Source organism: Megalops cyprinoides, chromosome 12 (genome assembly GCF_013368585.1).
Source record: "Megalops cyprinoides isolate fMegCyp1 chromosome 12, fMegCyp1.pri, whole genome shotgun sequence".
In the NCBI taxonomy this organism is placed as follows: Eukaryota; Metazoa; Chordata; class Actinopteri; order Elopiformes; family Megalopidae; genus Megalops; species Megalops cyprinoides.
Window position 1 is genome coordinate 16560773 of NC_050594.1, and position 27671 is coordinate 16588443.

At 41.6% G+C, this 27671-nt stretch overlaps 1 protein-coding gene across 1 annotated transcript; it reads left to right on the plus strand.

Moving 5' to 3' along the window:
* Nucleotides 1-154: 154 nt before the first annotated feature.
* On the plus strand, nt 155-27157 carry hs1bp3 (HCLS1 binding protein 3). The gene is made up of 7 exons (XM_036543027.1): nt 155-324; nt 2949-3114; nt 4364-4571; nt 6615-6849; nt 17989-18164; nt 18650-18788; nt 26746-27157. The coding sequence occupies exons 1-7, from the start codon at nt 299-301 to the stop codon at nt 26987-26989; spliced, it is 1194 nt and encodes a 397-aa protein (XP_036398920.1). The 5' UTR covers nt 155-298; the 3' UTR covers nt 26990-27157.
* Nucleotides 27158-27671: the final 514 nt, after the last annotated feature.

Genomic DNA, 27671 nt, shown 5'->3' on the forward strand with positions numbered 1-27671 from the left:
ACGCATGTTATATATGATTTGAATCGTATCAAAAATGTCCGCCATGTTTGTAAGGGAACGACACCGTTGTGGTGCAGAGCGGTTTATCTTCCGACTGCGACCTTTGATTTCAGCTCGTTTACTGCCTCTCGCTGGGATCTCGTGACTTTGAGTCACAAATAAAGGGGTCGGGTTGTAAGGAACTGCACATTCGATTTTGAGCAAAATATGACATGTTTGTGCACAATAAATTAATTGAGAAGAATCTGAGATTACCCTTTAGTTTAAAATAAGGAGTATAACATACTACTTTTGCGTAATGCCAGACGGACTTGTTACAAGCAGGTAAGAAAAAAAAGTTTTGGTAACTTAGTTCCGGAGCATGTAATTGTAGCAGGCAAAACAACGAATTGGTAAAGAGCTAAAGCTAGCTAGCTAGGTACTGCAACATGTTTTATTTGTGTGCATGTTGTTTTTAATAGCAAACTTCTTACTACCTTGTCAGGGTGTCAAAATACGCTTCTTTCGCTTTTGCATGAGAATACTCAATTTACGTGCTCAGTCGGTTAAGCCTGTTTTTGGGTAGGGGATCAGTACCTACTTTCATCAACGGGGATACTTGAACTGGATTATTTGACTAATCGGTTGGGGTGATGAATCAACGCTGTTGTTTTCCATATATTACCCACTTGATGCTCAGCCAAAATATGACTTTAACAGTAGGCTAAATAACAGCTACACGATGTAGCAACGCAGTATTGCTCGCAGACATGCAAACAAACCTGAACAAGTGTGGACTAGCTATTCACCTTGGTGGACTACCATTCTACGGTTAGTATGACAAATAAAGCCAGTTGCACTTTTATGCGGAATACAATACGAGCATATTTGAGTTAGGTACACTATGTTTTCACTCAGTGAATTACACCACTCATGTACAGCGATTGTGCATGATCGTTTTCGACAGCCCAGTAATTGTAGGCTACATCAGTCCATCGTATAGGCTACATTTCTAAAACAGAGCTTGAGTGACCAGTTGACCATTGTTTGTAATTTCTGCTGAAAAATTATAGCTCATACTATGTAATCGCGGTTTGTATTACACCAAGGTAATATTCAGATAGCTCTTTCTTTTCATTGTGAACACGTTTACGTTGCGAGCATGCCACGAAATTATCATACCCACTCACAGCTTGTCATTGTATTACAGTTTTGAGAGTGTCCGTATTGTATCACTCACTTCAGCTGTCCTGACATTACCTCTTTCACAGTGTTCATTACGTGTACACTTTTCAGACGTTGAGTCATCGAAAAGGAGGATCTTCCGGCACATAATAAAAAGCAAACACGTTTGTGCATGGAAGTGGTGTAGTCGGCACTTTCATATCCTGAGTTAGTTCAGCGTTTTCTCATCGACAAAAAGTAATAGCAGATAAATTAATGACACCCGTTTTCCGTTGAATAGTTCTCGATGTAATTATGCAGTAATTGTTTTAGATTGCTGCCGGCTTTATGCTGGATTTATGTTTCATTCACACTGCGGCTTTTAGGTGACCATGATTACATTAATGAACTGTGCTTCTTTCTAATTAGGATCTAGCCTGTCCTACACATTCAACTGCAGTTGCGTGGAAACCAAGTTATACCATTGTGCTGCTATCTTCTACTTTAGATACAGGGCCAATAATATCGACCCTTTTCCAGGCTTCTCTGTTATCGTCTTTACAGTATCCTCTGCGTTTGTGCCATTGAAGGTCAATTTTCGTTACACTCAATTTGTTTCAACTCTGATTCATTTGAGTACAGAAGCGATCTTTTAAAGCAATGTCATGGAATCATGGACACTCACAGTCTGGTGACCTTGTTCAGTATTTCCACTGACTTGGTCACTTGTATCGCTGACCTATTCAACATGTTTGATCAAGAACTAAAAAGTAGCCATTTTGGACAAATGTCAACTAATGTTCTTATGTTGATCCATTTGTGTTTTATCTAGGTACCTTCCATTTTTGGGACAAAAATGTTAAATGGAAACTTTGAAAACATAGCCTTAAAGTAAGACTCACAAAACAGGAAGTGTGAGAGACTGGTGCATTTAAATAGAATAGTCTACATTGTACAGTTTGATTTCCAATGCCATGTAACTGAGAGGCTTTTAAGCATTTATTCAGACAGTGCTAGTGCATTTACGATAGTCTTTTAATAAAAATTTATTTAGAGATTATAGATTTTTATTGAATCTATACCTCAAGACTTTACCTTTGGAATTACATCTTGTAGATGACACCCCTGATGGCACTATCATCGTAACTTAAGCTATATATTTTAAAGCAGTTTTGAAACAGATTCAGTTGTCATGAAGCATTTTCTTAAAAATGCCCCTCTCTGTTATTTCATGCTTAGTTGAAGCCTGGTTTGCAATACTAAAATTTGCATTTTTTCCCCCCAAAATGACATATTACACATAGGCCTTGATTAATCGTGAATATTTTAATATTTGTAATCACCATTGTTATTTCAAGTAAGTAACGGAATGGGTTTTACCTTCAGTTGTTCCTGGCATTTTGTATGCATTAGTGCTGCTGTGGATTCATAAAAGCTTTGAGCCCTGGGTTTGTCAAATTACAGATGAACTTTAACCTCTAGCAGTTTCTCTCTTATGAACTGAAAAAGCAGCTACCATAATGCTGCCACAGTTTTTTAAATGGCTAGGCAAGTTTTGATTTGATCTAAGATGCCTATGTATGGACATAATCCCTGAGTGAATCATTAGCCTCTGTGTTTGCTGATTAAAAAGTGGGGCCAGCACCAACATTCCTGTCAAATACTGTAACAAAGCTTTCAGCAGTGGCAGGGTTTTAAATGAGTGAGAGTGTTTAGGTTGCAGTGATTGCTACGGTCTCAGTCCTGGTCCCTGTCATTTGTGGAGTCAGGCTTGTGTTTGATCCTGTTTCATCCCCATTTTCCAGACAGCTCCAGAATGAGGCGACGGGCATTGACCTGCAGGTGCCACTGTACCAGGAAGTCCGGGGCACCATGATGACGGGTCATGTGGAGTACCAGATCGTGGTGGTGACCCGGCTTGCTGCCTTCAAGTCTGCCAAGCACAAACCGGGAGACGTGGTGCAGCTTGTGGTAGGGAGTTATTAACATGCGCCTGTTATGTTGGCCTGGATATGTAATGTCTGCCTCTCCTATCAGTGAATGGCCCAGTGCCTTAGTTAGAACTACGACATTACAGACATTACAGTGGTGTAGCCCTGAGTCATATGAAGGTAATGATTGCCTGTCTGCTTGGTCTTTTACGGCAAACTGATCCATATGTCATATGTCATCCATATGTTCTTCCTCTTGTTGGTAAATCAGCATTTTTTTTGCACTAGTTAAGAGCAGCATTTCAAGAGATAATCTTTTGAGGAAAGTAATAGATGAGGACCATGAAAGTGGACATATTCAAAATACAGAAAAAAGTCTGGCTGTTGTCACTGATGCATATAATGGAGAAACATTTAGTATAGTGATTGCAGTGTAAGCTACAAACACAAAGCTGATGCTTACCCTAAGGGCTAGCAAAACCAAATCATACTTCTTTTTAATTATCTTTCCTCTGTCAGGGTGAGAGAAACCCGTCAAGTGAAATGATTCCACAGTATGTAGGTCTGTAATTGGCATCAAAACTGAGCTGAGCCTAGGTAGTTTAGTCATACCCACACGCATTATTTTTATTCACCACATGGTGTCACTCCTGCCATACAAATCAAGATATAAAGAAGAACCTTTAGTCAGGGCAAAGCAACAGACAAGTTGCTTAGGAATATTATCTAACCATAGTAAGAGTAACAATGACTGATGTGTTTAAACTGAGCATTTCTAATTCCAGAAGGCATTGTCATTGTCCCAGTTTGCAGAAATAGAGTTGTGTCGGATAGGCCCAAATGCTCTTTACAACCAGATCTAGTGCAAGGTGCTGTTTGAGGCCCATCAACATTTGGAGGCAGGCAGAATGATTGGACAAGTGTCTGTAATCAGACTGAATTTTTCATTAGTCAGGGAGTCAGGATACAGCTGCGTAAAGTCCTGCTGTAGTCTCCCTGACTGCTGCTGTTGTTCTACAGCAAGCTTGTAATTAGGCTGTAACCTACTATGCCCAATTCAACCCAATGCAGGGAAACTGTGTGTCATAGACGTCTTACATTTACATTTACATTTACATGTTGTCACGTGGCAGACACTCATATCTGATGTTACTTGCAAAGTGAAGGTACGAAAGTGCATATAATAAAGCCACTTGAATAAGAGTACATAACAGAAAATGACAGGCCACATCAGAACAATGCGTTAATCTGTCACACAGTAACCAGTGGCATACTGAATTATTTTACAGGTGTCCAAAAAGTACAGTGAAATCGATGAGTTCTACTACAGGCTGAGCACCCAGTACCCCAAGATCGCCCTGCCCTCCATGCCACGAAAAGCCCTGTTCGTGAGCGAGTCGGACATCCGGGAGCGTAGGGCGGCCTTCGACGAGCTCGTCAAATTCATTGCCAAGAACCCCACCCTGGCCACCTGCCCCGAGCTGCTGGAATTCCTGGGTAAGAGGAACGTCGCGTTCTCTCAGACCTGATGAATAAGGAGCTGTGTCTAACTCGATAACCGAACTCAGTCGTGAACAGCGCGACCTCGTTCTTTTCTCCGGGACACCTGATGACAAACACCCTCTGTCTCCGGAGGGCCTTCAGTCTGGCAGCCGTAGCACGAGGGAGTAAAATTCATTCATCAGTTTAATCATATTACTCAACTTATGGTCTGCTGACTGTGTGAAAGACTCATTTGATTTAAGCCCGGTTTAATAATTTGGAATGTGTTTCGTCTGCCCGCGTCAGTAGCTCCCCGCTGCCCCTCTAGTGAGTGAGGCTCTTGCGGACCTTGCAGGCGCTTGGGAGACGCGGCTGTGTTTCTTCGAGATAAACACTGGTTCTCTCCAGCAGCGCTCCTCATAAATATTCTAAGTTCACAAAGAGCGGTGTGTCAGGCTGCGATTGCAAGGCAGAGGTGGACCTCGAGATTAAGTACCTTTTGAAGAGGGCTGGATTTAAATTCAGAACATTCTGTACTCTTGAAATAGAGAGGCATAATTATAATTTGCGTTAATACTGGCAGGCTAGTGCTTGGTATTTTAAACAGACATTAAACAGGAATGTACTGTAGCAGAGGCCAGAGGATGTAGTAGGTATTTAAAGAGATATTTCCTTTCACTGAGTGGCTGCTCGATGAGCAAGCTCTAGAATTGGAGTCTTTCATTGACAGGCTGGGGGAAAGTTCTAGAACAGCTTCAGCATGGCTCAAGTGAATGTTGAGGGGAAACCAGAAATTCTGAAGACAGTGACTGGATAGGTTGCTGTGATACTCAACCCGAGCACAAAAACAACTGTCAGATCAACTGTCACATCGCTTCACTTATCTTAGCCTTCATTGTTCAGTTTAGTCGTCTTGTTAATAGGTAGCATGTTAAATTGCTCAATGGTAAACATCTTATGTGATTAGTCATTTAAGTCTTGTTGGCAGAGGGCCTAGTTCCTGCCATTGCTATTGCTAGCACTGTGTAATGTGCTATACTATATTGTTTATCTATAGTCTTTATCCAGTGTGACTTGCTTAGCATAGAGACCTTTTGAATATTAGTTTAAGTACCTGCTCAAGGATACAGCAGAAATGTACTGTCTGGGATATGAACCATCTGGTGACACATTCCATTACTTTCCAGTATATTCTATATGTAGGCAGGTGACATTCCCTTCCCATGTCGTCTGTGCTTTGTCCATGTATCCTACAGCTGTAAATGTGCATTGGACTGAGACAGGTCATGTGATGTGATACCACACCATTCAATGAAACTTCTTATGAGCTCAGCGCAGACGGAGACATTTGTATATCTTTTTAAAATCTATTTTGTCAGGACCAAGCATAGATGTATTGATTTAAGAATTCCAGAGTGAAATTAAAAGTGTTTTGTATCAAGAGCTGCTTTACATAACGCCATGGGCGAGGCACTGTGTTGAATTACGTATCATCAAAGAATTACAGTCGGACATATGCGGGTTCAATTTATTACACTGAAACAGATGTCTTTACAAATTGTTTGGACATGTTTTCGTTCAAACTACTTGGCATAATCAAATTTAATCTCTGGTGAAAGCAGAAATCGCTATGGGAAATTGATGTACAGTACATATTCAGAATCGTAAGTGGTTTTGCTGGTAAATAAAACATGGATTATTTTTCTAATGGAGAAAAAATAAAGTTGAAGCCAAATTCATGCACTGTGCTTTTGTAGATTTGAAGCCTTCTTCTCTTACAGTTTAGACGGCTGTTAGTGTACCATGCACTCAAGCTGCTGTGTTATATTTTGCCTGGACTAAGGCCTCTATTCAGTTTCACCATCATGCTCTTTGTCCTTATCATGCAGTAAAAAAGTTAAGCTTTTTTTTTTTACACAACATTGTTACAATATTTCCACTGTAACTAAATTCAATTTAGTTAACACGTAAAGACTACTAATGTTTACATTACAGATGTATATCTGTTGCACGCTGTCGATGATTGTTTTCTCATTCTGGCTGGTATTGTGTTTGTAGGTGCAAAGACGACAGATGTGGCCGACTTTAAAACCAGGAATGATCCAGACTGGGAGGAGGAGGAAGAGGAAGAAGCCTTTGACTTCTTTAAAAAAGGCTTTAAAGAGGCTCCAGCTGCCAAAGCCACCCCTCCACCCAAACCAGTGAAACCAGCAAAACCAGTGGAGCCTCCAAAGCCCAGTGAGGAGGAAGAGGAAGAAGAGGAGGAGAACCTAGACCCACTGGGAATTATGAAGTAAGAGTGATGGAGCATTATGAAGTAACAATCTGCCGGGAATCATGAAGGAAGAGGGAGGGGCATTATGAAGTAACTGTCTGAGGTAGATTATGGTGTAAGAGTGGAAAGGAATACAATGTAGCAGTCTGAGGAGGCTTGTGACGGAAGAGTAGGAGTGCGATTATGAAGTACCACCCTGAGGGTGATTATGAAGTAACAGTCTGAGGGGTGTTGTGAAGGAAGAGTGAGAGAGATTATGAAGTAATAACCTGAGGGGTACTATGAAGTAACACTCTGGCAGGGGTCATGAGGTAACAGTCTGAGGAGGGATTATGAAATAACTATTAAAGGAGGGTTGTTAAGTGCTGTTGCTTCCTTTGGGATGGCATTTAATTTTACAGGATCTTCTTCAGAGCGTTCAGTGAGGAGTGAGTTGTAATGTTCATGTTAAATCTGCACTAATACACCCAGGTGTTGATAATCACAGACTCTGAAGGTAGTAGCAGTTGTTAGTTTAAGGAAAGTTCAGCTACAGTGCAGTGGATCAGGTTTGTCATGTTTCAGTTGGCTTCAGATGCCTCCCCTGAGTTAAGTGGGGGTATGGGTAGAGGTATAACCTTCATGCTGGTGTCATAGGGATCTGGGACTCCAATGGGACTGTGGGATGCAATCTGTCAGGGTCATCCAGGGGTGGAAGTGGGAAACGGCCAAAATAACAAACATTTCAAACCCTGCTGCGCTTAGACAAGAGTTTTTGATGGCCAGTATCCTTCAGTGTCAACAGTAGTAAATCACAAGGGGGAAAGAGGGTTGATGGTTTTCCCTGCAAAAGAAAATCAAAATCTCGGTGTTTGTGGCTCCCAGTAGAAAGCTGATATCTGAATACAAATTTGTGCGAAGCCGTTAATCTGCCTTTGAGATTACTCTGTGTGCTGCATTTGTATCCTCCACTTGAAAAGAATACGAGGAAGAAAGGAGTCTTGTCCAAATAAGTTGGGAATGATTTTCATGATCTGACGTAAACATTGCGCCATGCTTTGTTTTTGTGCTTTTCTGGGGCTTCTGTGTGTGTGCGTCTTTAGCTCTGAATAATTTAGCAAGGGACTGGAAAAAAACAAAACTAAAAAAAAAAAAAAAAAAATTTAAACGTCAATTTAATAGCGAGACTCCCATTCAGTTCCGTCTATCAGTGCAGCCTAGAATAACACTGACAGAGACGGACAGCGCCAAAGCAAGCGTCCCTCGATGTCTGAGGAATGAGGCAGAATGGTAAAACCGTCCCTGTGGAATGCCAGCTGTCTGGATGTGTTATTTCATTACAGTGACAGGCTGGAGCTAAACAGAAGCAGGGAGAGTTCAGAGACGGCAGGTGAGTGACTACAGCAGGGAGACACCGGTGCTGCTGAAGTCCTGGATGCATGTGGGGATGCAGACTTTTCGTTTGCTTACTGTGATACAGCCAAACAATGGATGTAACAGCTAACCACATGATGCACACGCGTTCAGTGATGCAACGCCATCAGTGCTACCTTAGTGTCACAGGACCCCTGGCTTTTGGTTTGTTCTGTTATGGCACTGGGTTCCTTAAAGTTTTGCTGTAGCCTAGCCTACCCCACTGACCAGCGCAGTCTCAGACTTTTTGCTTTCTCCCTTTGATTTTAACAGTATTTTGGTTAAGTGCATTACAGACTGAAGCATTCCCCCACTCTACGTCCCCTCTTGCCTCCAGTTTGAGGAAGACTGCGAAACACATTTAACAGGACTGATGATTCTAACAATAATAATAGCTGTGAAGGTATAGAATTGCTTAAAAAGCTGGAACACAGAACAGTACATTTTTTATTTTTGATGCGATGGAACTAAGGACAGAGCTTTGCCATTTCTTTGTACTGAGATGCCTGTGATTTCCCAGGGTTTTTGGGTTTTGTCAATCCCACAGCCATATGCATCTCTTTATAATTCTATTCTCTTCACGATTAGTGTGTTCCAGTCCTTTCTAAAGGTATCTGGAAGCAAGACTTTCAGCTAGCTGCTGAAAAGAACTTAAATGCTGTTGACATTTACTGGAAGGGCCCTGGTGAAAACTTGCGCCTCGAGCATCTTCGGCCATGTTTAGGGGTTTAACAGACATCTTAATTAGCTCTTGAGCCTTCTCAGTCCCATCACACAAACCTGTTGACTGAATTTAATGTTTTTTTTCGGAGGGCACAAAGGCTGGGTCAGTTACACAGCCATACAAGTGGTTTGATTCAGCAGCAGACAAATCATCCTCAAAAGCAGAGGATGCTCCAACTGGAGTTCACTGCTTACATTATAAATCTCTTCTTGCTTTCCGAACAGGAGAGGCTCCAGTTTAGACGGATTAATGCAGGAGGTTGCTCGTCACTTTGAGGTAGATCCAGAGGTTGTGTTTTAAGTCATTCTCCAATATGCCATCTTGTCTATACTTGTGCGAGTTGTCTTTCTGGCCCTCTTGTGATGGGAAGGGGTTGGCTTGCTCATCTGTTCCTCGAAATGTTTGGCAGTAGGGTGTGTACAGATGTGTGTGTGTGGGTATCTGTGTGTGATTCTTGAAGGATGGCTTTGTGTGTATGTAAGTGTCATGGCATGCATGCAGTCATCACATAAATGAAGTTACCACTATCTCCACTAATAGCAGACTATACATAGGCATTAAAAGGTATTGATGCATAATTATAGCATATTGAGATGGTCCATCCTTTAATGGACCTGTGTGTAGGTGTGTATATGTGCCCATACAGAAATTAAATGGATTGTAATATACTGAGAAACATGTTGTCCAGCCCAGCTGGCAGTGTGTTGTGTATAATATATGTGATCTATTGTGTGTGTGTGTGTGTGTGTGTGTGTGTGTGTGTGTGTGTGTGTGTGTGTGTGTGTGTGCGCATGTGTATAATAAACAAATTAGATCAGCTTATATTTTAGATTCTTCAAAGTAGCAAAAAGATATTTTTAAAATTAAGATTTTTGTTTTGGAAATTCATACATAGGAATCAACTTCACAATTTATATTTTTCTAAGAAACACATTTCAAGCATTTAAGGGTTAGTCTTTAGATCAAATTGCCTTTTAATGCATGTTTCCCATTACCCTAATCAGGCGTGTCCAAACTTTTGACTGGTACTGTGTATATATATTATAAAACATAGTGACCTGCTGCGGTGCCTCTCTTCACTCTGGCACCATGGCACTTACAGTAACTGAATTTCTCAGGAGAAATACATACACAAATACGGATAATTTGTTCTAGGACAGTGGTATGTGCCAGTAATCTTATTGAGATATTGATATAAAAGAAAAAGAAACTGAAAATGAAAAACAGAATCCAATGCATATTTAATCAGCAGGTTTCACAATTTCCAGTTTGGGTTCAGGTTCTGGCAGCAGAGGCATCGATTGGCTCTCAGCATTGCAGGTGCCCCCTGAATGGGGGAGAGAGGGCACTGGCTGCAGTGTCTAATACTGATTAATGAAAAGAGCTCACAGCATGATGTCATCCCTCTGTCCTGCTAAAAGCATTGTGGGATTCCTAGGGGACGCCAGAGTGATGGTGAATCACGGTCTATTCATAGCTGTGCCCACTGCATTACCTCATCGATAGATAACCCTGCTTCGCCCTTGATGAGAAGAGCAGGAAACAGATTCCCTGAGTCATTGCTTTCCAGTGCAGCAGGCCCTAAAATCTTAATGATGCCCCCCCCCCCCCCCCCCCCCCCCAGCTTAGACGGAGAGAGAGGCGCGGTGACTGCAAAGATAGCGTTATTCTGGAACAAGCGCTCGCAGCCTGCTGCAGTTTCGCAGATCTTGCTGAAGTTGCCACTGAATCAGTGCTTTCCTCGCCGCTTCTCTAAATTTAGTTGAGGCGTGGCCTGCACAGCCGTTCGTGCAGAGCAGTTCCCAGAATGCAAATGAACCGAAGCGAGTGTTTGTTGTGGCTGCCGTTGCCATAATCCTGTTAATTTGATGCTGGTGGGCACATAATTGCAGCATTACAGTTCATTACCATAGGAGATAAGAGCTAAACACGCTGATGTTACAGAGGCAGACTTAAAGATGATATTTTGCGGACCTAAATCTAATTAAGTCGATCATACAGACTTGAAATTTCCTGGCTTTCCTGTGTGACATAAGCTTCATAAAGGGCTGAGATGTAGGTCCTTACACTACAGGCAGTGTCGAAGTGTGTATGCTTACTCTGGATGGTCATGGAAAATTAAATTAAAATTCAGTTATACACTGTTACTGTCCATAATCTTGAATTAAGCATCTGCAGAAAGTTGCATGTTTCATTATGACATTTTGTAGATCAATCTATAAAAAACTGAGTGCTGGAAACTGTAGTGCATCATGTTCTTCACCATATGGTTGAGTCTCTCTGAATCTGTAAGGATGCCTTTTGTCTGAGGGAAAATCTAACAATACCAACAAAAAAAGAAGTTACAAGGGGTGCAGGGCATACAGCTAAAGATAACGGTCTGTATAAGTTTTACTGCCAGTTTAAGAGTCTGTCTTTTGAGTCGCCTCTACCCAAAAACATTGTACTGAGGTGTCTGCATTATTAACTTGTCAAAGTTATAGTGTCACTTGTCAAACATCTCTTTGAATGTTTTTTGCTTGGTTCATGTATAAGCCTACACCGATATTCTGTCAGTAAAACTGATCGCACTGATGGTCCACTTGTGGGGCTAGCATATAAATGTGGTTGTACTGGTATATTATTATTTACGGAAATACCTGGATTATTTTTGCATTGTTTTGATGTAACACGTATTCATAAATAGGGCAACAGCATTTATCATTTAGGTTTGCCATCTCTCTCTTCTTTCTCTGTTGTATCTATCAACCGTTTGTAAGGCAAATCACTGAAAAGTCTGGTATTGAAAGAAGCTGAAGTCATTCCAAGGCCATTTTAGTAATGAAGTCTCAGGCACTAGGGGCCTGAATGCCTGCAGCTTTCACACTGTTTCGCAAGGTGAATGGGAAAAGTCTTTTAATCAGCAGCCAGTTTATTTTTACCTCCTGCTCGTGTCCTAACACTGTGTTCTGCATGTCTCTAAAAGTGGGGTGGTAGTCACGCGAAAGGCCACAGGAGTGTAACAAAACAATTCCCAGACAGAGTTATGCATCTGCAGAACATGGTGAAATTTTGTCAGAGACTCTGTAGCTCATTTATTTATTTTTACCACAACAATAATCATTGTGTACCCACATGATGTTGAAATTGTGTGTGTGTGTGTGTGTACGCACGCGTGTATGTGTGTTTATATGTACATACATACATACATATGAAGTACTCTTGTGCTGTAACACTATCCTAGCTGAAGTTGTCATACTTCCAGCTTAGTTTTCCCATGAAAACATGGTTGTGACTGATCGCAGCAAGGTCTGGTTATTTTCAGTGTTGCCTTTGCAACCATTGGTTACAGAGTTGGCTCAGACAAGCTGGCAAATTCTGTGACCAGGAAGAACATGCCGTGGACTCCCAAGATATCCTTTCTTAGAAAATGTGTTATTTATGTTCTTTTGGAAGGTTTTTTTCCCACTTCCCGCAAACAGATGACTGTAGCTACCAGCTACTTTTAAACTTTGTCTGAGTAAATTAGTTTTTTAACATACTATTTCCATATGACACACACCTTGCGAGTCAGTGAATGCATACCATCAGCACAGTAGGGTGCCACGATTCAAGTGGTGAAAGGCAGTTCTCTGTTTGATCCTCAGGCTTACATAACTGCATGATCGACACTGGCAAATGAAGGTCTCCGTTCTTCAAAATTCCAAGCTTTTAATAGCAAACTATAAAGGTGATGGAATGAAAGTCTGCTATTGAGTCCAGGAGGAAAGATCGATCATCTGTTCCACACGTGTTGGCAATCCTTCGGCTGAAGCAAATGGAGAAATGGCAGGCATGAGGTAATAAAGTCAGCTTCTGACAGGTGAAGCCCTGGCACCTGTGGTCCTGGTTCTGTTCTCAGCACCAGGGGTGAACTTCAGAAAGCAGGGCCTCGTTTTCAGAAGGATGCTCTTTAAAGCAGGGAGCACTTGAGGAATGGAATCGGGCAGCCATCGTCTGCTCACCCCAGGGTTCCAGAAAGCAAAGCCGCAGGTGATTTATGTAAAAGATTAACTGCGTATCTCTGATGAATGATTGAGGAAAAGAAATTTTTTGCACTCTCTCGCCCCAAAATGAGTTGTCTTTTGGCTTGTCTGCACCCGTGAATCACAACCTTGACTTCCACAATGTGGATGCTGCCTGTTTGAGGCCTTCACTTCAAAGCAAACAAACCAAAAAATTTGCTTACGCACTCATGCCATTGCAAAACAGCTGCATATAAATTGCTTGACTGTAGAAAGCCGAAATGGAAAATGTCTGTTGTGCAGCTCTGTTTTTGGTACCATTAGTATGTTATTTTAGTATGTGTGTACAGCTTTTGCTTTACACTTTTTCACAACCGCATGTGTTAGCAAATGGTTCAAATTACATTAAGTAGAAGTAAATTTGTCCAACTGTTGGTAAAACCTGCTTCTTCCTCTTGCACGAATGCTTAACTTAATTATGAGTGTGATACGAATCTGTGGACATGAGGCTGTGGTAAGGCTTTGTCTCCTATTTGGAAGGCGTGAGAAAAGCAAAAGGAGGCATCAAATCCCAGGCCACCATTAACTAATGGAGTGAAGAAACCAACAACCCTCCGGAAAATGAAGTAAAAATAACTGGAAAAAGGACATTCCAAAGGAAATGAACCTGTGTAATAAAATGTCTTGGATACGTTTTGTCTTGATGTCATTTTTTTGTGCCTGAGAAATGTAGATGAGGAGGAAGTGGTGTGCTTGTGACGTCTGCAAGTGCAGACGCATTCCTTAGTCCCTGGTGCGTTGGTGAATGATGTCCCCAGCTCCCCAGCTACGGGAGAAGAGCTGAGTCATAGCATGATGGTAGTAGGGAACAGAGGGTTGAGGGCATTGTTGACCTCTCTTTCCTTCGGGATGTTTGAGAGGGAAAATTAGCCAGCAGCACAGTTATGTTGCCAGGGGTAGGAGTTGTTTCCCTGCCCTAAGATCATAACAAGTCCCTCTGCCTTCCTTCAATTCATTGTGGGAAATCACTATGACTAATAATGACAGATACCATTTTGTGCTGAAGAACAAAAGCATAACTTGAGTGCTGTTGCTTTTGGGAGGATGAATCGGCAGATTTTATGTGACTCATATCGCTGGTGTTAAACTGGTTTATTCTTGAACAGATCTCCCTGACCATCTTAATATCTTGAACTTCCTGCAGAATTTCAGATATGCTATTAATCTGTTCTCCCTGTTTTTCAGATGAAAAATGAAGTGGCTGCATTGTTTTGAGTGCCTGTAAAAGAATTCTTATGAAAGAGAAGAAGAAACAGAGCATACTTGTGCAAATCTGTGCTTTGCTGAGTGCCTATGCCATTCAGCTCAACCGTTTAAGGAAAGCTATTCTGCATCAAGGCACATCCTACTTGCCTGTTGTTTATTGAATTTACTTGCTCATATTTGCTGTGTTATCTGTGTTTAAAATCAGCTGAAATTGTTTTGATGACTTTGTTATTACTATTATCAATACTAGCAATAGCACTAGCAGTCGTAATGGCAGTAGAATAAGAAGTAGAAAAATAAGATCTTAAAACACTGCTAAAATAAGGGTTTAATATGTAACAGTCATTGAAAAAAAATTGATCTTCAGAGAGAATGGCAGGCCTGTCTGTCCCTCATACAGTACCTGTGATTTACTAACAGAAGCCAGACAGTTGTCTCATAATGTTTTCAGTATTTCTGTAACTGGAGTGTATGTGTCAGAGGACTGCAGCTTACAGGAGCTGTGAAATGGGGGCACCGCACAAGAGACATTGAAGTGAAGGGTGGGGCATAGAGCTCATTTTCAAAAGTATAGTAGAGTCAGAACCCCAGGTGGGGAACCTGGGATATAAACCCACCTTAAGACCGCTGTCGTGTTTAAGCCCTCGCTCGATATAGCAGTATAGCTGGTTGGATGTAATAGGTCAGCACTGCAAGCTTCCTTTTCTGAGTGTGAGATAAATGGGGAAATTCACTGAGTCAGTGAACTGTCTGGACGCCAGCGAGGGGTGGAGGTTTACTGCAGTCATGCATCAAGTGCAGGAGATGCGGGCGTGTAAATGGAGCAGTGCATCTCCTCAATGGCTCTGGTACTTTTCCCACCAGGACCTCTCACAGTCAGCAGCATGGGCTTACCCACAGGGTTGAAAAGATGGACGTCACAACAGATTTTGAATTTTATAAGCAATATTGGGCATTTCTGGTTGCCCCAAAAGTTATAGACTGAGAACACAATGACATATATATTTGGTGCGTAGTAGGCATTTGGTAAATTTCTGTACCAGGGATCTTGAGGTGATTCAACTAAAGGCAACAAATGGGCCATGCTCTATGCAGTATGCAGATTTTGGTGTTGTTTTGTGGCATGCATGAGTTTTTTTTCCCCCGTGAAAAATGTAGTCATTATATCACTCAGCGTGAGGTACAGTACACCCAAGACAGCACACCGTCCTGACCCTGGATGGCTGCAGTATCTCCTCATGCCTTCAGTAATTCTGCCTGTTGACACATCTGATAGATACCTGGAGAACTGCAAACCTTACAGGACTGCGGCCCTACTGGGACCTGGCTGTTTGAGCTGTAATAATAAATAATACCCCATTTATATAACACTTTTCATACAACAGTTGCTGCTCAAAGTGCTTTGCTTTTGCTTTCCTTGTTATACACATGTAAAACCAGTTTAGTATCTTAATAAGTGGTAAAATAATATACCATGGTCTATAGTGTACAAAAGCAGTATTTACATCCAAAAAAAAGGATTGCTACATTGTTGCCATCAGTGATTAGACTAATGTGATTAACTACTTTGACCAGAGCTGTCTCAGTGGTACGATTAGATCTTAACCTTGATTTTTTGAATATAGTTTTCCTTGAGGAATTTTTTAACATCTTTTGTAAACTACTGTTTCCCAATTTTTACTTAAGAACAGTAGGTTAGGCATGGGACTGAAAATGCTGAGAACTGAGCGTGAAGATTTTTCTTTAGTAAGGGTTTTACTCATGCAGTTTTAAGGGCAAGAGTGTCTGTTACTAAAGAGCAGTTTACTAAGCCAAACATACTTTGTGACAAATGGTCAAAAGTTTTAAAAAAGGCTGTTGAAAATGAATCAGGAGAGCAAGTGGAGGAATTCATCTGGAAGATTATTTTGTGTCGTTCAGTTTTATTTATCATGGAGCAGGAGTTAAAGTTGGTTGAAAGCAGACTAGATGGTAGATCTGGCTGTGCTCCGAGGCTTTTGTTAGACTGTTGTGAGTGATTTTTTTGTGGAGAATTGTGTTTGAGCATTTTTTCCCTCTATCAGAAATAATTTTACAAAAATGGGATTGTCTTTCAGTTCTTACAAACTTGTGACAGGCTCTTTTCAGCTGATGGGTAGGTCAATTTTCCATACCATGTTTGGACTGGGAGATTTTCTTTTGGGTTTCATAGGAGCTACAATGTCTAAGGCAGTTTTTCATTCTGCAGTTAAAAATGTTGAATTAGTAGTACTTTTCAGTGATGTGCTCTTTTTTTTTCCTTTTTCTCTTTTTCTTACCTGCACACACTATGGTTCAAAAGATAACACAGTAGTGGTCTGAGACATTGGCATCAAGAGTCATCAGTATTCAGCCCCTGTGATATTACATAGTCTAGCATGTGACCGCAGTTGTGAGTCAGTCCAGTAACCTGTTGAATAAAATCAAGGCAGTGTAAAAGACTGATAATCTTCATGGCTGTAGAATCAGCACTGTGATCATCATGTAGATTAAAATCACAGAGTAGCAGCATCTGGTGATAGTTCGTGATGATAATGGATAGCACTTCAGATAATTCAGACAGGAAAGAAGTATTCTGCTTGGGTGGTCGATAAAGAGTGATAGGGAGCACTGATGGTGTACTCTCAGTGCAACACCCAGGTATTCAAAGGAGGAAAATACGGCAAAGAAGCTATCTTTACAACTGAAGTAATGATCAAAAAAAGCGGCTTATCCCTGACCTAGCTTACCTCGCCTAGCAGACTGAAAAAAGCTGTATTTTGGGGGAGGTATGTCAATGAGGGAAGCAGACCCATCTGAGCCAAGCCATGTTTCCATCAAGAAAATAGAATCTGAGCCTGCGCTCAGACATGAGATCATTTATGAGAAAGGTTTTTACTACTAAGTGCTGTACCATTCAAGCCATTTTATGTTTCTTTGAACGGAGTACCTCTGAACATTTCATGCATGTATAAGGAACATCAGACTATATTGCTAGCACATAAACCCGATCCAGCTTCCTTCCATTAGATTTCCTACACTGGCTAATCACACGCTGAATGCAGCATACATCAGGACATGTCAAGGTGGATGGTACGTTCTGATAATTGGTAGTTTCAGAGTGAGAATTACATCCTTTCTGAATGCAGCACTCTTACATTTCTAGTGTCATATTGCAGAGTACCAGAGACATTGGTCAGCTCATAAATCCCTTATTGTTAGGTAATTCTAGTTGCAGGCAAATGGCACTCATGAGAATATGGCATTGACACATTCACAAGTGAACAATCACTAGTAGCTTCAGGATTCATGAGGTGCTAATGCTTACCGATATGCTGAGAAACACATACTCCCCAAATTACTTATAACACAATTGAACCACCTCTTTTGGGATGGAGACCATAACGTTTCAAAAAGCAAGGCCTTTCCCAAAAGCTATAGACGTTGTCAATCCAAGCAACATCAATGTAATTGCACCGCTTTCTTAGTTGCTGAGTGACAACAAGTGGCTGAATCATTCATCTCCTCTCATCTTCTTAAGATTGGTGTCTGTTAGAGATGTGAAATTATTTTTAAAGATTTTCTCATTTCTCATTGTTGTTCAGCATGTACAACGACAGTCCCTGCATTTTCATGCTTTGCCAGCACGGAGACATCCATTGCAATTCCATAGACCTGTGCCCCGTGCAAACGGCAGACAGCAGGTTTACCTGCTGTGCTGCCGAACTTGGTGTCGTTAATGACTTGCCAGTCACGACAGCATCCTTTGTCAGATTCTGCATCACTTATTTCCAGGTCAAAGAAGCCCAAACCGAGGAAGCGTGTGGAACCGCAGGCATCGGCTCCCCCTCCCAAACCGGTGCAGAAACCCTCGTTCTCCCTATTCGACGAGGAGGTGGACCCAGACGAGGCCCTGTTCCAGCCAGCAGCAGGTTCGAGCGCAGCTGGGAAGCCTGCATCTGCCAAGGACAGTGAGTGGCATTGATTACCTCATGTTCATCAGTTTCAGTGTATCCTGTTGCCTGGCAACTGACTTTGCCTATCTGTGACATCATAAACATCACCTCTGGAGTGATTTGGCTAAAACGGCTTCATGCAGTGTGTTTATAGTCTGCCATAGGGGATTCAAACCCATGTCCTTGTGGATCAGCACTGTTACCTCTGCTTCTGAAAACTTCCCCCTATTGTGTGTGCTGGAAGCTATTTTGACATGGACTGACTATTGTGAAAAATATATTTGAATGAATGAATGAATGTGGTGTGCTGTACTGGAATGCATTTGTACAAAATGAGTGAAAAACGAAGGATCCAAAGGTTTTTATTTGTGTTTTTTATATTTTCTCACTGTTAAAAGCTCTTTAAAAACTGCAGCGTTGCTGCTGAGAGTGCCTATTACAATGGGCAGCATAGTCTCTGTGGTGACCGTCTGACTTGTGTGTCCTTTCTGTGGTGATAGGTGACATAAAACTGTTCGAAGACCCTGATCTGGGAGGAGCAGTGACGCTGGGGGACTCCCTGCTGCTCCCGACAGCATACACGGAGACCGGGCCGCTGGCCGACACAGGACTCGACATCGACACAGACGAGCTCTTCAGGTACAGAGGTCAAGCACTTTGTTAGATCATTGTCAAAGTCACTGGAGGTACAAAGGATCTTAAATTCAGTCTAACCTACAGTGCTATTCAAAATGGCAAAGAAAGAGGTGGATGGAAGAGAACCCTCTAAATGAGCCAAGGACAATACTAGGTCAGGATTGTTTAATTTTTAAGGCAATTTAAATCTGATGTTTTTTCAATGCTTATAGAAAACTAGAATGTCCCACATGAAAAAGAAATACATTTTTGGTCATCAGCTTATAACATATTTACACTGAAAGTTGACAGTGAAACAGTGTGAACATATGCTGTCAGAGCTACCTGATGAATTTTAAATTTCCAGTTCAGGAATAGTTTTGGATGGGATAAAAACCGTAAGCATATCTGTGTTAGGCAAACAGAACTGCCAGTGACATGATGTATCCACACACAGGCATTTTATTAAAGTACCTGCTGGTGCATGAGGAGGCTACAGGGGGCGCTAAACACTAGCGTTAATGGGACTCTGGTGTCTTGATGCTGTCCTATGGGGAGTCCTGGGCAGAGGGAGAGGTGGACAGCTGAGGGTGGTGTGCAGTCTTCACGGCCCACATAGAGGCCTGCTGCCTGTCAGCCTCAATGCCAGGGGGTCAGTGCTCCAGCTTAGCCTGAAATATATGCTGATAGGGAGGCCATTTGAAGAGGAGATGCCATGGGTTTCAATATGGGGAGGTCCTTTAGAGAGAAGCCTTGGGTTTAAGTCCCAGATGTACACCGATGCTGTGCCTTTGACTTTGAACCTCGTGCTGAGAAATTTCAGCAATGACCAAACTGTGACTGAATGATGAAGTTTTCGTAGGTAATATGTGAGCATTGGATGCACACACTTAGCACTATAGTGCTTTAGTACAGCCCTGCTTGTTAGCCCTGTATATTCAAAGCAGTCAACTTTGTATGATGTGTTTTTCATTGTTTTTAGGTTGTTTTGTGGAGGTTGATCATTTTTGGTAGACATTTTGGAAAGCTGTGTGTGACACCACATTCTGCCTTATCATAACAGTGTGGTGGTGGTCTCTCATTTGGAGGCTGTGCTGCAGAGTGTTTGTAGAGTGGATAGCAAACTAGAATGATTCATAATGGACGAAATGTTCTCTGTACCGTAGCCACTACTGTATCTTAAGAGTCCTGCACATGCACACACACACACACAGATACACACACACACACATGCACGCAAGTACACAAGCACACATTCCCTGCTGATGGTGAGGGGCTTGTGATTCAGCCCCCCTGAAACAGGATCATCTTGACCTTATAGAAATGCCTTATAGAGTGTGCTCCTTTTACTGGGTTCCTGTCCACAGCAGCAGGCAGAATTTACTCTCACTTTTTATTGGACTTTAAAGATTCCAAGTACGTATAAATCTGGAACTTGTTGACAGGTTGGAGGGGGTCCCACATAACAAATGTGTTTTCTTCCTCTCCCTGCCACCCAGGGCTGCCTGTCTTCACAGGGTTATGTAACTCCTAGAAGCAGCCCTTGATCCCGAATAAGGCAGACAGTAATGTATTTTAAGTTCTTGTTAAGTGAATGCTGTGCTGTTCCAGGCCCACTGCCTCTCCAGACAGTGTCAGAAGTGATATTTGGAAGTGTGTGTCTTATTTAAGGGCCTTTGGGCTGTTACTTCTTATGGGGGCAGAGGCCAGGGCCACAACAAAAGGCTGTTGACCCTTTCTCATTCTATATTCCCCCTGTTGAACACCCCCCACCACCAGCCTGCACCACTTATCCAAGATGTATTCATTTAATTTTTGTTTGACGAAGCTAATGAAAAGACAGCAGCAGGTAATACATTATGTGTAAGTAGCTCATTCTACATTCTTTTCTTTGACTTGATAGAGTTTTTGATTAAAAATTGCTTTCAGGCAGAGCAGTTAAAGGAAGACATGTTTCAGAGTGAAAGCAGCATTCAAGTGAAAGCAATTTAATGAAGGATTTTATCAGAGATACCAATGAAAAACAGAAAAGAAACCATTAAAATTCAGATGTTATATTACAGAGTAATGGGTTCTGTGTCACTGTACAGTATTAGAAAAGTGCTCCCTCAATCACCTCATTCCCTATTTCTTTAGGGGCCGATTCAGACTTAGTGGTTGAGCATTTTTTTCCACAAATCTCAGTTGTGCCTTTTTCAGTTTTTGGGATTCAGATTTAACTTGCGCACAGGTATACAGTGTCTCTTAAAATGGGTGGGTTTAACTTGTGTGCTGTGAATAAATGTAAATTGCCCTGGAAAAATCACGCCTCCCTTTCTGGAACCTGTTAGTCAATAGATTTTCTCACTGAATTATTACTCATTGCAAAATGCAACTCAACATACTTGTTTGAATCATACTTCTGAGAAAATAAAGCAGTTCTGGAACCAATATGAGCCTTGTCAATGCAGCATAAGTTGGTATTAGTTAAAAATGTCAGTATTAATAATTTTTATTTTGAAAAGGAACAACACCACATGCTGCCTAGTTCGAATTTGTTGTTTTTTTGTTTTGTTTTTTTCACTGTTAAAATGTTAACGTTAGATCAGTAATACAGAGAAGCAAACCAGTCATGAAGGTTATTTGAACATATTGAATTATGTTATATGAAATTATCAATTTAATATTAATGATGGAAGGTTGTCTGAACTAGTTTGTTACTTTTCAGACGACTAGCACAATATTTGAACATATCATTGAATTATTTTATATGAAATTATCAATTTAATATTAATGATGGAAGGTTGTCTGAACTAGTTTGTTACTTTTCAGACGACTAGCTAGCTACCTTGCTAAAACAATTGTGTCACCTGTCTCATACCACTGTGTTATTTTTCCATTTGCAACTATATTTATACAATGGCTCTGTTATGGTCATCAGTATGAATGGGCCTATGTTCTATGTAGACTTGCTAGCTAGCTACTGTTTCAGTTGTTGCGAATGATATAGCAGTTGGTATGTTGCTCACCCCCTTCAAACATGACAGCATGAAAATGTAATGTATATAACACAAGAGTATAAGTTTTATTCTCTTGCTAAGCTAGCTAGTTACTTCATTTTCAGATAAAATGAGCTGGCTGTATTCATGCATGAGTAAGTTTCCGCTAGGTCATGGAACTACATTGTGAAGATTTTAGAAAAAGAACAAAAGTTATAATGCTCACAGGACATGGTGTAGCTCACGCAGCATAACAAGACAACTGACACAAAAGTATTGCCAAACCACTGCGCAATTTACTAGCAAGCTACACAAAATATTGCCACTGGGTTTTCAAAAAACAGCAGCGTTCCCTGTGTCTCCCTTCTTGTGATTGGCCCTGTCCTCTCTCAAAGAAGCGCAGCACAGAGGTGTGCAGCATCGGGATTCTGCCTGTCATTCCACTGTCAGCCTGTCTGCTCCTCCATTTCATCCCTGAACTCCTGAACTGAAGCCAAAGGCTGGCAACCCCCGTCTTCACAGGGGCAGAGACGTGATTCATGCTTCCTCAGTGGAAACGTGTCAGTCATTCCAGAAGGTGCTGAGATTGGCTGCACTTTGTACACTCTGACAAAACGGGCCACACCCACAACAGGCTTTTTGCTGCAGTGCAGTAATGGTTTTGTGCGGCGATTGCGGCACTGGGCAGTTGTTGGCGAGACGGTCTAGTCGTATACCCAATTAAGCGCCTGCATTTCTAAGCTTTTCCCATTTGATTAATGTATCAAGCAATGCTTCATGACAGAGAGTCTGTGGGGGCTTCACTTGAATTGCAAACCAGAAAGCCTTTAGATTCAGAGCACAAAAAACCAGAGAAGTAATCCAAGTTTGCTGGTATAATAATTTTTCTGCGGTTTGTTTAGAATGGGGTGACATTAGAACAACAGTGAGCTGACTGGCAAGGCTCAGAAATCTGAACAAAGTCATTAGAATAACAGATGTGTCACTCTCTACTTCATGAGGCAATAAATGAAATGAATCTCAATTTCTGCTCTGCTATGAGCCAGAAAAAAAAACCAAAAAGCCCTCTCACCAACAATTGCTCTTTCACTGCCGTCACTCTTAACCAGCAAAAACACAGAAAGAAGGCATTCTTACCTGTTGCTCACAGTGGGTTAAGGAAAGGCCATCTGGTCTGGCTGTCTGGAAGTTGTGGTGAAGCTTTTAAAAAATAAAACTGATTGCTGTGCCATTCCCTACAGGAAATGGGGATTTATGAATGAGAAACATTCTCCAAAAGCAGCCCCCCCCCCCCCCTCCAAGCTTTGTGCTCATGGGTCCAACAAGTTGTAAGGACAGCCCCGTCAGCAGTAGTCACTGAGCATTTACGGTGTCAGTGTCGGTGTCTCTGACTTCATGAAATTCAAGTTCGTCTCTGTGGAATATTGTTTTTATATTTCACATTTATATGTGCAACTTGACTAGACTTGTACTGCAGCTCTGTTGACAGTTTGAATGCACTAAAGTGCTTTGCTGTTCCCAGGGTACCGAGTGTGTTTCTCACTGAGTTACATCTAAGCATAAGAAGTGCAGAAATCAAACCCCAGTCAAACTGAGTTTGCACCCAATTATGTCCCATTTCTATAATCAAGCATAGCTAATAAATTGTCAAGCAATAAAGCCATTCACTGTGTAAGGTATCATGGCCTCTGCTTTATAAACTATATTTTACTTTGTAATATAAATATTAATTAGATATTTTATATTCAGTTGTTTATATTTAAGTATATATAGAATATATATAATTTAAAAATATAATTAAAGTATAATTAAAATTATATGTATGTGTAAATAAAATGTAAGAAATGATACCGGCACAGTCTGGGGAAAAAAAAAAAAAATTAGATGATGCAGCTAGGTAATCATTGTTTTCTAGAATTTTTGTAGAATTGTGGAATGGAGCTTAGTTACTAAACTTGCAACATGAAAAAAAGATTTTTTGTGAATGATTCAAAGATTGAGGCCCCAACCTGTGGATGAAAGGCATAATCAATATCATGATCAATATTACGAATTTGACCTGGTCATTTTTCTTGTTGTAAAAAATGAAACAAACCAAAAAACATCTCGGACAAGTGCATGCATTTCCAAAGCCTCTTGGAGGGAAACGTTGCCATTTAATCGACCTTGAGTCTCAGTTTCCTTTTTTTTTCAATTGATGGATTGTTTTTGTTTGTTACAGTTAAGCGGCATTTCCATTCCCAGTGCATACCCAGCTGAGCCTTTATTTGGGCCTGCGAGTACAGCTTCCCTGCTGCCCTCAGCCTCTGGCACTCGGCCTTGTTTATTTTCACAGTGGAGATACTTAAACTGCAGGGACTCAGCTCTGCTGCCTTCTTCTGTAAGGTTGGGTTTGTCCTCTGGGGAAGCTGGGGTGAAGTATCAGGGCTCCCACGACCCTCAGACTTCCCAGTGCTCTAGGGGCATTCCCATCAGCAGCTTTATCACTCTCCTCAGCTGGCTGTGCAAAGCCTAGTAAACTACACGCAATACAGCGTTATCCTGGATATAGCTCTTTTAATAACCACTGTTAGTGAGTGTGATGACTCTTGCTGAAACCATATATCAGCTAAGCACCACAAATTGTGTGTGTGTGTGTCCCACAGCCAAATCACTGTTTCTCTGGAGGTCCTGGCATGGATGGCTACAGGGGTGAGGGAACCCAGTTAAACACCAGTGGGTGGAGAGTTGGCCATCCTTTAGTTCCATTGGCCATTCTCCAGCGGATGGTGATGGTGGTGATGATTAGTAAGAGGGGAAAGGTTGTAAAAACAGCAGCAGTGAGTCATGACCCTCTAGGACAAATCAATCTATTCATTCATCTGCCAGTCACAAAATAATGAGCCAACCCAGTGCAAACTGCCAAGGCCAGGTGCCTCTCATGTGGAACTTTTCAAGTGTGAAAGGAAATTATTTAGGTTTTTCTTTTTTCCAGTTTTACAAAAAATCCATAAGGGAGCAAATATGCCCTTCAAGAAGTTTTTCATTGACTCCTACATTGCCTTTTATCTGTGTGCTGCAGTTTCTGCTTCAGAGAAGATCTTTTCCTATCAACCCAGCTTACATGGAACAAAATTTCATTAATTTTCGATCAATTGAGAGCACTGAAATGAACATTGTATTTCATCAGCGATAAAGGTCCCAAAGGTATAAGTTATTATTTTATCAGCTCTCTTATATAAATCACTTTTAACCACTGAAAGCAGTCAAAGCTGACTAACCAGCCCTGCTTATTCTCTGATGAGAATAGGAATATGGAAAGCCTATGAAAGCATCTGAGTTGTTGTGCAGGTGCACAAACATGTGTTTGTGTGTTCAGGGGAGTGTGGCGTAGTGGGATGGGGGAGTGGGATGTGTGTGTGTGAGAGAGAAAGAGCATGCTTGTGTACGTGTGGGGTAGTGGGATGGGGGAGTGTACTATATATATGTATATGTGTGTGTGTGTGTGTGTGTGTGTGTGTGTGTGAGAGAGAGAGAGAGAGAGCATGCTTGTGTACGTGTACTTAGCAGGGGTGGGGGATGACGGGGGAGGGGCAAGTGTGTGTGTGTGTGTGTGTGTGTGTGTGTGTGTGTGTGTGTGCGCTCACGCGCATTTGCGTGAGGGAGCGGATGGGGGATTAGTCTTCACTGTCTGACTTACTGTTACAGAGCACCACTTGCTCTCTTGTTCATGTGTGGCTTAAAAAAATAATTGACAATGTTCTGTTGAACCTTTAGAAGAACAAAACATGTCATTTGTTTTATTGCAGCAATTGTATTGAAAACGATTGTATTGAAAGTGATTTGATGTAGGGGGATGGGAGGTGGTGGAGGATGTGCAGAGCACTTTGCAAATTGGTGAGGCTCATCTTTATGTGAGGCTGAATTTTGAATTATTCACTTGCAGATTTCCTGTCAGTACCAGCATAAGTTATTACATGATTTGATTCTTCATGTTCATGCGGTTCTCACTTCAGAGTTTAAAGGAATTAGATCACAATGTCTTTCTTGTGTTTTTCTTAGAATGCTTAAATTGAAAAAACTCATTGCACTGGAAAATCTTACAACTTATACTATATGTGATAGAAACTTCAGCTTGAAAATGTTCTTGTATTACAACCAGACCATGGAGAAAGAGTCTATTCTTATGCTGAATAAAACACAACTCAAATTCATATGGATAAAGATTGCTGTGTTCATATATCAGCTCTGCAGTTATCCCAGGTCCTAACTGAACAGTGTACAGTGTTCATATTCATAGTGCTTACCCTGTTCCTACACTCCGACTTTAGCGTCCAATATTTTAATGGCTATTTTTGCCTTGTTACCATGAATGGCCCTGAAAGCTTTCATTGAAAGGACTTTCTCTCAGACTCATAACGTGATTCATTTTAAGTTGTTTCTTTCCAGAGAAAACACTTGTCAGTGGTTTTTTGCCTTGTTTTCCTGGGAGGAAAATGAAGCTCTTATGTAATATTGGAAATGTGTTTTTTTTTTTTTATTCTTCATAGAAGGAAAAGGTGGAGCATGTAACGTATCCACTGAGGTCAGGCACTGTGTGTCACCGGCTGTACCAGGCTAATACACACTGGCGGTTTTATGTGCTTCTTTAATCACTCCAGCCCCCTCACCCCTTGTCACAGTCCCCTCATCTGTAAATGAGCTCTGTCTTACACACAGAGCAGCTCAATACAGCTCAATATGAGCTGTAAAGGTCTGCATTCATGTCTCTCTGAAGGGTGTGACCAGGGTCTCTGTGGAGACAGAGAGCACCTGTGATGTAGTCATGGTAACTCTCTGTGTTTCAAAAAAACAGGGAAACATCAGTTACACCACAGTCTGTATTTTCTCATCCTGTTCCAGCTCTGAGCCTCAGACTCAGCTCGGAGGTTCCTCTGAACCTAACAAACTGCTTATTGCCCGTCTTTTCTTTTGTGGTTCTAGTTGTTTCTGATGGTTTTTTTTTTTTTTTGCAATCTCAACAGGGTAGAGGAAGACTTAGACAAGCTGCTCACAGTCAGCAAAGGTGCAAAACAGAAGCCTGCCCTCGCCCCCAAACCGAAACCAGCCCTGCCCAAGAAGCCCTCAGCTCCATCCGCGACCAGCGCTGCAGCTGGCCCAGCAGGCCCGTCTCTCCAGAGCAAGACGGAGACCATGGGCCAGATGGATATCCTCAAGTACATCCAGCAGAACGAAGCGGCCGCCAGCGATGACCTGGACCTGTTCTGAGTGCGAGGGGACAGGAAGACCGCGGCGGGTGGTAAGGGTGACACAGTCACACAGCCTCCTGCAGCGTGGCGCAGTGCAGTATCGCAGTGGGGAACGGTGGGAGAGGCGGCTGTTCTCAGCTCCTGTGAGAACTGCGCCTCCAGATGTTTTCGGATTGTTTTTAAAGGATGACAGACGATCAGAAAAAAGAATTTTTTTTATCCCTTTCTGACAAAAGTGAAATTAAAATACCGTTGTTTTGTCATGGCATATGATGTAAAGGAATTTTCAATTTTTAGCCAATGTCTAATGGGATGTTGTTGAAGAAGGCAATTTTTAGTCCAGTTATTAATATCATTATACAGTTTTTGCTATTTTAAACAAAGGTTCAAAAGCGATATGTGAATGTAATTCTCATGAAGAGTTTCCTTTCTTCTTCTCTGTCAGCTGTGTTTTCTTCAGAAACAAGCTCTCTGGGGGCACTGTATGGATTTCCCTTTGTTTCCATTCCTTTGTAGTCAAATGAAGTGCTTCCTGTCTCCAAAGGAATCGTGAAAGTGACAGAATAGTGACATTTCCTCCCTCCTGACCGTCACACTGACACACACGACAGCTTCTGATGCTCTTTCAGTGTCTCCTGCAAAGAGATTTACGTCTTTCCATTGTGCAGGAATCGCACATACCTCACGCATTTTCAACAAGC

Bases quoted from the DNA above. Each gene is read 5' to 3' on its own strand.
- hs1bp3 (XM_036543027.1), top strand. From the start codon at position 299: ATGCCAGACGGACTTGTTACAAGCAG. The intron at 4,572-6,614 runs GTAAGAGGAACG...TTGTGTTTGTAG, and splicing joins CGAGCTGCTGGAATTCCTGG to GTGCAAAGACGACAGATGTG. The intron at 18,165-18,649 runs GTGAGTGGCATT...CTGTGGTGATAG, and splicing joins GCCTGCATCTGCCAAGGACA to GTGACATAAAACTGTTCGAA.